At 43.3% G+C, this 12,285-nt stretch overlaps 2 protein-coding genes across 2 annotated transcripts; one reads left to right on the top strand and one right to left on the bottom strand.

The window, feature by feature from the left end:
• Nucleotides 1-1,202: 1,202 nt before the first annotated feature.
• Nucleotides 1,203-6,648, bottom strand: hspd1 (heat shock 60 protein 1). Its single transcript, XM_027026283.3, has 11 exons — nucleotides 6,503-6,648; nucleotides 4,854-5,029; nucleotides 4,345-4,680; nucleotides 4,135-4,230; nucleotides 3,963-4,056; nucleotides 3,244-3,412; nucleotides 3,044-3,143; nucleotides 2,685-2,930; nucleotides 2,421-2,595; nucleotides 2,097-2,275; nucleotides 1,203-1,945 (listed from the first exon to the last, which is right to left on the bottom strand). The coding sequence occupies exons 2-11, from the start codon at nucleotides 5,025-5,027 to the stop codon at nucleotides 1,790-1,792; spliced, it is 1,725 nt and encodes a 574-aa protein (XP_026882084.1). The 5' UTR covers nucleotides 5,028-5,029; nucleotides 6,503-6,648; the 3' UTR covers nucleotides 1,203-1,789.
• Nucleotides 6,649-7,954: 1,306 nt separating this feature from the next.
• Nucleotides 7,955-10,350, top strand: hspe1 (heat shock 10 protein 1). The gene is made up of 4 exons (XM_027026286.3): nucleotides 7,955-8,088; nucleotides 9,665-9,826; nucleotides 9,912-10,001; nucleotides 10,151-10,350. The coding sequence occupies exons 1-4, from the start codon at nucleotides 8,086-8,088 to the stop codon at nucleotides 10,199-10,201; spliced, it is 306 nt and encodes a 101-aa protein (XP_026882087.1). The 5' UTR covers nucleotides 7,955-8,085; the 3' UTR covers nucleotides 10,202-10,350.
• The last annotated feature ends 1,935 nt before the right edge of the window (nucleotides 10,351-12,285 follow it).

Genomic DNA, 12,285 nt, shown 5'->3' on the forward strand with positions numbered 1-12,285 from the left:
AAAACAGCACAAGGTTCTTGTGCTGCCCATCTCTGAATAACAGTTTTCACTGAATTCACTGAGGGCCAGTGAAACCTAAAGTGGGCTCAGTAGTGATGCAGGATGAACAATGTAGACTGTCATGATGCAAAGAAGCACTTTCTCCCAAAAGCTCCAGTGTGGTTAAGTTTGGAGCTTGGTAAAGACAGGCCTAAAATCTAAAACATGAGTAATTAAAGCAATAAATATTGCAAAATGCATTATTGGATCTTAAATTGTACTTACAGCAACAGCACAAAAACCTGAATTGCAATGCTACCACTAAACTATATAATTTAGTTTAGAAACTTGGTACTGCCTGTAACACAAGCTATAGACAAGGATGCAGAACAGAACCAAAATCTGGCTGTTAGAACTGTGGTTTGGGCTGCCTTGGCCTGCTTCACACTACTCAGGCTCAAGCCTCTCAGGGTATTAAACGGAATTTATTTTATTCAGAGTGGAAATATCAATACTTGCACTGTGACGCATTTCCAGGATGGGATTATGTTTGGAGACAGCCAACACTGAGTTCTTCTCCCTGTTGGTTATGAGGCTGTTTGTGTTGTTCACACACCCACTCTAACCATTCAACAATTTATCCCACACTTTCAAGAGAAGCAGCTGTGAACGCAAACAGTGGACCAATTTGTTCATGTATATTCTAACAAAGCCCTTATTTAGTTTACCAAGATATTAGTAAAAACCAGACTGAAACTAATCAACAATGCATGAGACTCACACAGCTGCCCATCTGAACAGGTCATTTTTATTATTTAACAAAAAAATCACAGTAATTATGACTATTATACAAAACACCTGATGGATAATTGCGATGTTATACCTGGAGGGTAACCAGTTAATAAAAAGGACCTCATTTTTCCCATTGCTGAACTGCAGTTAGAAGAATAGTTTCACTAATGGGGTACTGCAGCATGCTCACAGCCTGCTTCTCTGAAACTGCTGTGCTCCAAGTTCATCCACACTCCAGACTAAATACAATCAATCATTTCTAATAAACTACCACACTCCAATTTCAATTGAACATTTAATTCCAATTTGCATCATAACAAGTGACTAGGAACCTGGGCAAAGCATTCACTGGCTTTATTCACTCAGCTGTTCTTGTTTGACATTTTTACTACTCAACATCCAGACATCTGAAGCAAAGAAACTACAGCACATTCATTCTTCAGGGTGATGCTTTAATTCCCTCAACTGAGGACTGAACAGTAGAGATTTTAAACAAGACAAATGTATAAAAAGAAACCTACAGAATGGACAAAAAAAAACAATAAAAAAAGGGAATTAGCCAACATCTGATCCTCAGCTCCCTGCTTCTCCTTTCTAAGGCAGGCTTTAACCCTAGTATGTTGCTTCTGAGTCTTTTTCAGCAAAACTGACTGACAATCACTTCTGCATCAACATTATTCATTGAAAATAGTGTCAGTGCGTTCAGATTTCCAAAGTGATTACTGGCTAAACTGAGCCCATCGAGAGCGCATCTAATCAGACAAGCGGAACCTGGTCACGTACAGCTTTGTCTTCAGGGTGGCAAGGCTTCGGTCTTCAGCCTGTCTGGAGGGGCAGGACTGGACTTGGTTTCTAGAAGGGCTGGTGGGGAGGGGCTTCATCCGTTTTATCGCTGCGTGTTACCAACGGGCAGAGTCAGAGTCAGCAGGTCAGGAGGCTGCTAGGGTAGGGGTCATTTCACGACCCCTCTCCCCAGCACCCTACATCAGAGTCTATAGGGCATGACTGGTAGGGGCGTTTAGAATCCCATGCCACCCATACCACCCATACCGCCCATGCCACCCATGCCGCCAGGCACGTCCTTCTCTTCCTTGGGCAGCTCCGTGACCACGGCTTCTGCGGTCGACAACAGGGATGCAACACCGGCAGCGTCCAGCAGCGCCGTCCTGACCACCTGCAGGGGGAGCCAGTGAGCATTTTACACTTCCTTCAGTTCACAGCGGTAAACCCCCCCCCCCCATCATGGAATAAACGGTCTTGCAACCAAGCAAAAGAAACTGTCTAGGCTTCGACCTGAAGCTTCTAGTATCACGGCCGTGACGTACCTTGGTGGGGTCGATGATGCCCCGCTCCACCATGCTGACATACTCCCCATTGAGGGCGTCGTAGCCAACGTCAGCGCTGCCCTGCAGTATCTTCTCCACCACCAGAGAGCCCTCCACGCCGGCGTTCTTAGCGATGGTCATGGCAGGGATGCGTAGTGCTCTGCGGATGATGTCGATACCTGAGGGGGGTAAAAATAAAAATGCATTCAACCTTAAGGAGCCAAAGTCACTCCTGTCCATTCATACACCAGCACAATCAACTTCAAAAGGCCTTTGGGGAGGAGATCATCAGTTAATCCTAAGGATGGCGGCACGTGTCCTCACCAATTTTCTGGTCAGCGTTTGCAGGCTTGATGGTGTCCAGGGCTGGTATGCAGCGCAGCAGAGCGCAGCCACCTCCCGGAACAATGCCCTCCTCCACGGCAGCCCGTGTAGCGTTCAGTGCGTCCGTCACGCGGTCCTTCTTCTCATTCACCTCCACGTCGCTCGTCCCGCCCACCTGAAATCGGAGGAGACGTGCGGAGGTTACAGCCGACCCCGCCGCGGCACGGCAGAACGAGCAGCCCTGTGTAACCGCAAGCTACGTGCCTTCAGGACGGCCACGCCGTCCGAGAGCTTGGCCAGGCGCTCGTTTAGCTTCTCCTTCTCATAGTCACTGGTGGTGTGCTCCAGCTGTTCGCCGATCTCAGCCACACGCTTCTCGATGGTGGCCGGGTCGCCGCGGCCCTTCAGGAGCATCGTGTCGTCCTTGGTGACGACCACCTCACCTACGCGGCCGAAGTCATGCGCCTGGATGTCCTCGACGGCAAGGCCCATGGCCTCATCTCCGAAGACCTGAATGAAATTGGAGTCGGCTGACGTGGTGCTCTTCAGTCACACAGAACGACACAGACAGCTTAAGTAGAATCATGCATCAAGCAGATGCACGTTTAGCCTAGAACACCTACAGTGCCCCCGGTGGCGATGGCCATATCTTGCAGCTGGTTTTTCCTGTTGTCTCCAAAGCCTGGGGCTTTCACAGCTACAACCTGAAGTCCAACCTTTAGCCTGTGGGAGTAAAACATGACTTACAGCACTGACCTTTAATCATTGAAATGATCATTTAATCATTGAAAACCATCTGGCCCGAAGAAACATAGGGACAAACCTGTTGAGGACCAGAGTGCTGAGGGCCTCTCCATCCACATCCTCAGCCACGATCACCAGGGGCTTGCGGTGCTGATTGGCAATCTCCAGGGCTGGCACAATGCTCTGGACACTGGAGATCTTCTTCTCGCTTAGTAGCAAGTAGGCATCCTGGAACTCACACTTTTGACCTACAGAGGCACAGCAGTAGGTGGGTGTTGGGTGACCGGGGAAGTGTGGATGCCAAACTTAGTCAATTCAAATCACAGTGTACATACAACAGTTGAGCCCTTGAAATGGAAAAACATGCATCAGCTATTCCACCCCCCACTTTTGTGTAATTGATTATTTCAGTTGCTGATTTTGTACAACAGTTACATTAAAACTAGATTAAATTGCTAATTAATTATACTTTAGACTTGCCTTGCTCTATTCATATTAAATTTAAAAATAAAAATTTGCAATAAGGCTTCATATTTTGAAGAACGCAGAAAAAACAGTAAACAGACAAGTATGGATTTTTCGTTCCAAGGGCTCGGTTTACCGCAGCTGTATTATGCATTTTTGTTCTGTCACATTACATGGACCTTCCTGTACCCTGCCTCACATATTTTGTCTCTGTATGCACATGCTTCATTGTTTCTGAAAAGCGATCATAATCTGAGAAAGGTGCTCTACAAACAGAACTTGTTAAGACTAGCATTGTTCTTACTACTATTTAGAGGAGAGGCGCATGCTGACCTTTGGCCGTGTTGATGAAATAGGGCGAGATGTAGCCACGGTCAAACTTCAAGCCTTCGATGATCTCCAGTTCATCATGCAGAGTTTTGCCATCCTGTATGAGGATGAGTATTAGTATCATGGAAGCATCTTCAACACACTAGTAGTATTAAGCAAGCATAAAGGCGCGTACTTTCACAGTAATGACTCCTTTGCGTCCCACTTTCTTCATGGCATCGGAAATGATCGTACCAATCTCTGTGTCCCCGTTGGCAGAAATCGTGGCCACCTACACCAATGTTTAAAGCCAAACAACAAACAGATTAACAAAGCCCTTCCATTAGGCATGCTACAGTTAACACTTAAACAAAAACACACAAATACTCAACTCTATATTTTTTACCTGAGCGATCTCCTCGGGTGTAGTAACAGGCTTGGACAGCTTCTTGAGCTCAGTGATGACTGTGTCCACGGCGAGCATGACCCCACGGCGGATCTCCACGGGGTTGGCGCCTTTGCTGATGGTGTCGAAGCCCTCCTTGGCGATGGCGCGTGCCAGCACAGTTGCCGTGGTGGTGCCGTCTCCGGCCTCCTCATTTGTGTTGTTGGCCACATCCTGTACCAACTTGGCGCCGATGTTCTTGTACTTGTCCTTCAGGTCGATGCTCTTGGCCACCGTGACGCCATCTTTGGTGACTTTGGGGCTGCCCCAGCTTTGCTCAATGATGACGGTACGGCCCTGGGAGATAAGGACAGACCTTACATCTTAAAAAGTATGCCTCTGCACCAACACAGACAAATTCTTAAAAAGGTATTCTAAGAAGACATGCCTTTATATAAACCTTAGGACAGTAAAAATAAAATGGATCAACTGCCAACTTGTGGCTGCCTGCTACAGGGTAACCAACTAACCTTTGGACCCATTGTAACAGCCACTGCATCCGCCAGTAGGTCCACACCTTGGAGCATAAGGGCACGGGCATCTGCCCCAAACTTAACGTCCTTGGCGTAGGCTCTGGTGAGGTGCGGGGCCAGGGCCCTGCACACCGGCCTCATCTGTCTCATCACACTAGGCAAACGTAGCATCTCTGGAGAGCAAGCAAAAAAGAAAAAAGAAAAGAAAAAAAGTGAAGCGTCTGATCCATTATTAGTATGTGCATTGTAAAATTAAACAATTATATCTCAGTCGATTTTGACTTTCAACAGGAGCATTTCCTTACAGTCTACATGGCTTTCATCACCCCACTGTACTCAGTCACGTGAGATCAGGGGACAACGTTAGCCTGCGCCCCTAGCGGACATTAATTGCATTTCTGTAGAACCTACTAGATATAGTGCAAACCTTTCCCCCCTAACGGGACACATGCTATTGAATTTAAAAGGTACATATTTTGGTGTTAATAACTAAATTCTTTTATTATTATTATTATTAATGTTAAATTATATCGAGCCAACACTCTAAAAACGTGAAAACGAATCTATAAAGCAGCCTGACTAGAATGCCAATTTGTATTCAGGAGAGGTTTAAAATTTTTTTTTAAAAATAATAATAATAATAATAAAACAAACAAAAACACCGTGAGGGATTAAATTGTTTAACTGGTTTTTAACAGTTTGGTTCACCGGGAGGGATTAAATTGTTTAACTGGTTTTTAACAGTTTGGTTCACCGTGAGGGATTAAATTGTTTAACTGGTTTTTAACAGTTTGGTTCACCGTGAGGGATTAAATTGTTTAACTGGTTTTTAACAGTTTGGTTCACCGTGAGGGATTAAATTGTTTAACTGGTTTTTAACAGTTTGGTTCATTCGTGGCTCTCGTCCCTCCCCACGCGTGCTCAGGTCACGCGACACAAGGTCAAACGCTCCACGCGTCATCATGGCAACCCGAATGGCTAACCGACCTCTGGAGCCCCGTTAAGCGCGAAACGGAGCAAAACGGAACAAAACACAAGCCGTTTTAGAAACATGGTGTCAAATAACCAATCGTAGCTGTTGCAACACTGCCAAACGGGACATTTATTCATCGTTTCTGCTAGCCAAGCCGCCACTGACTGTTCTTATTTCAGACATGGCTCTCGCTAGCCCGCTCATGCTTAGATTATAGAAACACTGTTTAAACACAACGGGCATTAACAACGCAAATCACACAACAGACAGACAAGTACTCCGTGGTTAGCTAGTTACCTACTTCTCTCTTGCTAGTGATCTTTAATATCAGGTTTTCAGACGTTAGAAAACAGCCTGGTCATTTACAATAGCGCTGGTTAGCTAACAAATGAAAGCAATAAGGCGATGGGTCGGTAGCGGTATCTAGTTAACGAGCATGCATCCGACACAAAAAGAGCGCGGTTATCTAGCTGGCCTCGTTAGACGTATAATTTAGCTAACATTAGGTTAGCGAACACTACTCCTACCAGTCATACTGGCCTCAGTCGTGTGCCTCGCCTCTACTTTAGCTAACACTTCTCCTACCAGGCAGCAACATCACCTTTCACTCGCAAAAGTTCCGTGTCCAGCAGACGCGGGGCGTACGGTTTTGAAATTGTCGCAACCGACTTACTTTGAAGGTGAACAGGACGAGCGAGCAACAAGCCGTTGGAGAAGTCTGAGGGCTATAACGCCGAGCGTGAGGATATAACGCCAGGAGCGCGACGCTGCTGCGACTGAAGTAACCCCACTGCAGCGCACATGGGCTCGTTCATCCGGGTAACACGCCGGCCGCCCCGCACTCTGAGCCGCTCTCTGTTCTTTAGTAATTAAAGCGTCGTGTGCGGTGCATTAACGCGAAATGGTGCATTTCATTATCTGTCATGTCGGTTTATGTTTTTTTATGTCTTGAATTGACAGACAGTGGTGTATTTATGGCATATTATTAATCAGAATGAGGGTTATGCTCGTTCCGGGGCACAGACTTCCAGAATTTTCGCGAAAGCGATTGGAGAAAAAAAAGGGAGGTCAGGGGTTGATATTGCGTAATCACAACGTGCGTGTTACAGTGCTGCTAGCAGTTTATATTAATACACTAACAAAGGAATTATCTAGCAGTATTCCAGGTTTAAAGCCTGCTTTTGGACGCTGGTGAATAGTCTGTTAATAAGTTATCTAGCAGTATTCAGGCTTAAAGCCTGCTTTTGGACGCTGGTGAATAGTCTATTAATTAATTAATTAATGAGTTATCTAGCAGTATTCCAGGCTTAAAGCCTGCTTTTGGATGCTGGTGAATAGTCTGTTAATTAATCAGTTATCTAGCAGTATTCCAGGTTTAAAGCCTGCTTTTGGACACTGGTGAATAGTCTGTTAACTAATGAGTTATCTAGCAGTATTCCAGGTTTAAAGCCTGCTTTTGGACACTGGTGAATAGTCTGTTAACTAATGAGTTATCTAGCAGTATTCCAGGTTTAAAGCCTGCTTTTGGACTCTGGTGAATAGTCTGTTAATTAATGAGTTATCTAGCAGTATTCCAGGCTTAAAGCCTGCTTTTGGATACTCGTGAATAGTCTGTTAATTAATGCGTTATCTAGCAGTATTCCAGGTTTAAAGCCTGCTTTTGGACGCTGGTGAATAGTCTGTTAATTAATGAGTTATCTAGCAGTATTCCAGGCTTAAAGCCTGCTTTTGGACACTCGTGAATAGTCTGTTAATTAATGAGTTATCTAGCAGTATTCCAGGTTTAAAGCCTGCTTTTGGATACTCGTGAATAGTCTGTTAATTAATGAGTTATATAGCAGTATTCCAGGTTTAAAGCCTGCTTTTGGATACTCGTGAATAGTCTGTTAATTAATGAGTTATCTAGCAGTATTCCAGGTTTAAAGCCTGCTTTTGGACGCTGGTGAATAGTCTGTTAATTAATTAATTAATTAATTAATTAATTAATGAGTTATCTAGCAGTATTACAGGTTTAAAGCCTGCTTTTGGACGCTGGTGAATAGTCTGTTAATTAATAAGTTATCTAGCAGTATTCCAGGCTTAAAGCCCCCCTTTTGGTCTCTTCCACGTGTTTTTCTCTCTGAAGGTTCCGAGGCTGGCTGCTTCGCGCATGTGCACTAGGCTTCTAGTTCTTTCTTCACGTGCACGTCTTCAGCGTGACTTGGTGGCTCGTACAGGCGTGAGGATCCTTTAAAAAAAGAACCACAAATCCCAGATATGGTAAGCCTACTATCGTTTGTTTATCATATTTACTGTATCTCCATCTCGAATATAACGTAAACTGGAAGGTGATGTTTTTAAAATCCGGCTTTTACTAGCACGCTATCGTATATTGGAGTTTATCTAGGATTGCTAACGCTAGCTAGCTACCATGCAAGGTCATCGCAGTCAAAAACCAATTATACCAGCACCAGTATACAAACCAGGGGCTTGGGAGCCCGGCACGATGGTGACATTCGCGTTGTTAACTGTAGTTGAAATTTTCACGTATAGCTGCATTGATATACACTGACGTTTAACATTTAACCTGCATCGTTCTGGCTGGGGTTAGCTAGGTTAAGATAGCTGGTTTGGCTGTTTAAGTCCTCAGTCGGAGCCTAACTTTGCCCTAACTAACAGTAAAGTTATCGTGGGGTGGAAGTAGATTGGTTTCATCCCAAATCTGTAATTTCTTTTTTGCTCGGTGTAAGTGTTTGTGCTTGTAGTACTCCATCCCCCTCAGATTAGGCTATCGTAACCGTTCAACTTCTAGCCTATATTATTCGCTAGTTTGCTATTAGATGGCTTGAATGTATTCGTCAGAGCTACGTGAGCTCGGCTGATGTTTGGTGGGTGAACACGTCCCTGCGTTTTTAACGTGTTCAGTTACTAGGCTAAGCTAGCTGGATGGCTATGTGTTTTATAACGGTGCTCACATTGCTCAGTGGCCCCTCTGGAACGTAGCACTTCCGGGTCACTCTCTTGGCCGGGGGTGGGGGGTGGTTCACTTGCCTAAAGATTTTAGTTGAAGGCTATAGGTAAATCTGACGAGTTTAATTTGGCCCCTTCCACACTGAGACATTAAAGTTAATCTTTACTTTCATAACTTGCTTTGCAGATTTTTAACTGACTGCACGATTAAGGCTTTTTGATGGTAGTGTCTGGACTGTTGAACTGGACTTTACTGTCCAGTTTGTTCCAGTATTTTCAGAGTCTGGTCAGCCTTTAGGGTTTATCTTGGAATCAGTGTCCTTCACTGATGTGTTAAACATTTACAAAACCTTCAAATTCTCTCCCTCCTCCTTTCGTTCTCTAGTTTTGACTAATGCCCTCCATTCTACCCTGCTGTGTTGACCTTCAGTCAAGGCTAGCGACACATCTGCCTCCAAACGTGGAGCATGTGTTGTAAATCTCTTGCTTTCTGAGGCCGTCTTTGTTCAGTTCCATTAGCAATATCTTAGATTAGTAGCATAAGGTCTAGCTGGGATTTTATGTAAGCGATCACAAAGGTGGCTTTCTATCTTAGGCATGTTACCTGATTTAAAAAAAAAAGCATGTTTCCTGTTAAGTCTTTCTATAATACATCAGTTCTACAGCCAAAAGGTAGCGAATACAGAAAAAAAAAAAATTCCTTTATATGTTAGATTTTTATTTATTTTTTTTACTGATATTACAACTTTAGTCTTGCCCAAGCTGGTTCACGGATCCCCTTTTTGCTATATTTCACTTCGTGTTCTTTAGCGCACCCTAGTGGTGCTAATGTGCACATGAACACAGTTCTTCTCACAGTATTGAATATCTTTTTGCTTCTTTGCAGGCAAAGGCTTTCCAGAAATTTCTTCCAATGTTTGACAGGGTGTTGGTGGAGCGACTAGCAGCGGAGACTGTGACTAAAGGAGGCATCATGCTTCCAGAAAAGTCACAAGGCAAAGTGCTGCAGGCCACAGTGGTGGCTGTGGGACCGGGGGCCACCAACAAGGTAAGTATGATCCCTGTATCTGTCTCATTTATGTAGACTCCTTGGAGGCTTTTTAAAAAAAAGTCATTGCCCTTTTTCTTTTCAGAGTGGAGAAGCAACTCCTGTCTGTGTTAAAGTTGGAGAGAAAGTTCTGCTACCAGAATATGGAGGCACAAAAGTGGTTCTTGATGATAAGGTACATGTGTAATTTGGAATATATTGGTCACTTACAAGGGTGACTTTTTTTTTTTTTTTTTTTTTCCAGAAATATAAGAAGTAAGGAGATAACTGGAATGTTTTATAGCAAGTTTAATAAAGCTTGTTTTAATTTTGTTCTAATTTTAGGACTATTACCTGTTCCGAGATGGAGATATTCTAGGAAAATATCTTGACTAATGCCTGTTCAACCAGACTAGCCTTTTCATCCCAGAGGAGCATAGAGAATGATTGATTGTTCCTTGTTGTTTTTTTGTTTTTTTTTGTCATTCAACTGTAAATAATTGATCATGTTTTGTTACATTAATAAATAAAGTTGGGGATCTTGAGGTTTTTGTTTGATTTTTAAAACTGTATTTATTTGATTTTGCTATGCTGCTGTCTCCTTACTTGACATATTTATGCCAGTCAGGAACCTAACTGAGAGACTAGCAAAGTGGTAAAAAGTCTTTGTAGGCTCACCTCCAGTTTAGTATGTTCTTTCTTCATTATGTTCATACAGTTCACAGGTTATTCATGTAGTACAAATATAGGGTGACCCTCCACCCACTCTGAACAGACAGCTAAAACGCAAAGAGAGTAGCCAAATCCCAGCATCTCTTCTAGCCTGTCCATGACCCCTGACAACTGGGTAAGCGCACAGTGCCAGAACGTGATAGAAATTGCTGAAATTGGCGAGGCCAAGTGGACAGGCTTTACTGGGGCTAATTCCCATAAAGTGCAGCTGAAGGGTTTTTTAATGTGGGTTCTGTGTAAGGTTTTATATTGTATTTAACATAAATTTTGAATTGCTGGCCATATAGAAAATAACTGCATTCTCTCCCCCCCCAGTTGAGCTTGTGTATTTTACATCTGCAGTCCATTTGCGGGATGAGTGATATACCGAGCTTAGATGTATTTGTGATTTGACATTTTCTTAGGTTTGAGACTGTAGTTTTAAGTAGAGGGGAGTGTGTTTACAAAAGTTTGATATTTGTTTAGAACATTTTAAAGTTATAAACACAAACTGGTGAACTGTACATATCTTTAATGATTGTTCATATCATAAACAAACCATCAGAGAATAACTGTGATGCTGGTTAACCCTCTCAGACACCATGCTGGGAATATAAAGGGTTTATGGTTTATTGGAAATGGGTTTATTTCATAGGAATGTTTTTAAGTGGAGGGAGAACAGCTATAATTAAGGATTTTGTTTAATTTCCCCCAATCATTTAAAGAATAACTTGTGTTGTGCTTTTTGTAGTTCTGTCATTGAAGGGAATGCTGTTAACGTCTAGTTCTTGAATGAAATTGTCCTCAGTGTCTAAACAGTTTGACTGTAGTACTTGTAAAACAGCCTCATCTCATACTTTAGAACTGTGGCAGTATTTACATATACACCAGGGTTATAAGATTAAGATACAATAATGTAAATAGCATAGTATGTTTCAGTTAAACTGGAATATCTTTTGTCATTTCACAATACAATGAAACTGGAGTTTGCAACTTCCTTACAGGCTCCAATGTAAAAATATACATACACGTGTGTAATTGTAAGGTGTGAATAGTGAGTACATAGATGATTTATAGTTTAAAACCATAAACATTAGCAAATTTAAACAGTATTTTAATCAGTAATTCTTAGTGCAGCGGTACTTGATTTAATGTGGAGATGGTGTTGTAAACAAAAGTTGTGCAAGTATGGCTCTTGAATAAAAACATTCGTCAGTCTGGATGCACATTTGTTTCATCTTCCAGTTGAAAGGAGGCGAGACAGTTGGCATGGCCGTGCGGATACTTCAAAGATGCTGGCTCCTTTCCTGAGCCAGCGAGTGCTGTAGATGTCCTCCAGGGCTGGGAGCTCAGTCCTGATCAGTCGTTTGAGCGCTGGAGATGCCCTGGTTCGGTGCTTTCCTATCAGCTGCTGTTCAGCTGAGACACCACACACGGATGCAGCGTGTGAGGATGCTCGCGCGAGGTGCAGCGATAGAATGTCACCAGCAGCTGTTTGGGCTTCTTTCAGCATCCTGAGGAAAAACAGACATTGTGCTTTCTTGACCAGTGCAGTGGTGTCAGTGAACAATATAAGCTTCGTCTGACAAACTCCGGCATGTGCGTCCCGCACATTCCTATTATGTAAAAGCTTCATCAGCCCATCAAGCCTGATGTAAGAACTCGCAGCATGTAATATCACTGCTTGACTTTTCTACGTGCCTAACTAAACCACAGAACTCTTTAAGTTACTTCAAAGGTGCAGTTTACGTCACTTTCTCGAAATGTTG

Source organism: Electrophorus electricus, chromosome 9 (assembly GCF_041902795.1).
Source record: "Electrophorus electricus isolate QZ-2024a chromosome 9, ASM4190279v1, whole genome shotgun sequence".
In the NCBI taxonomy this organism is placed as follows: Eukaryota; Metazoa; Chordata; class Actinopteri; order Gymnotiformes; family Gymnotidae; genus Electrophorus; species Electrophorus electricus.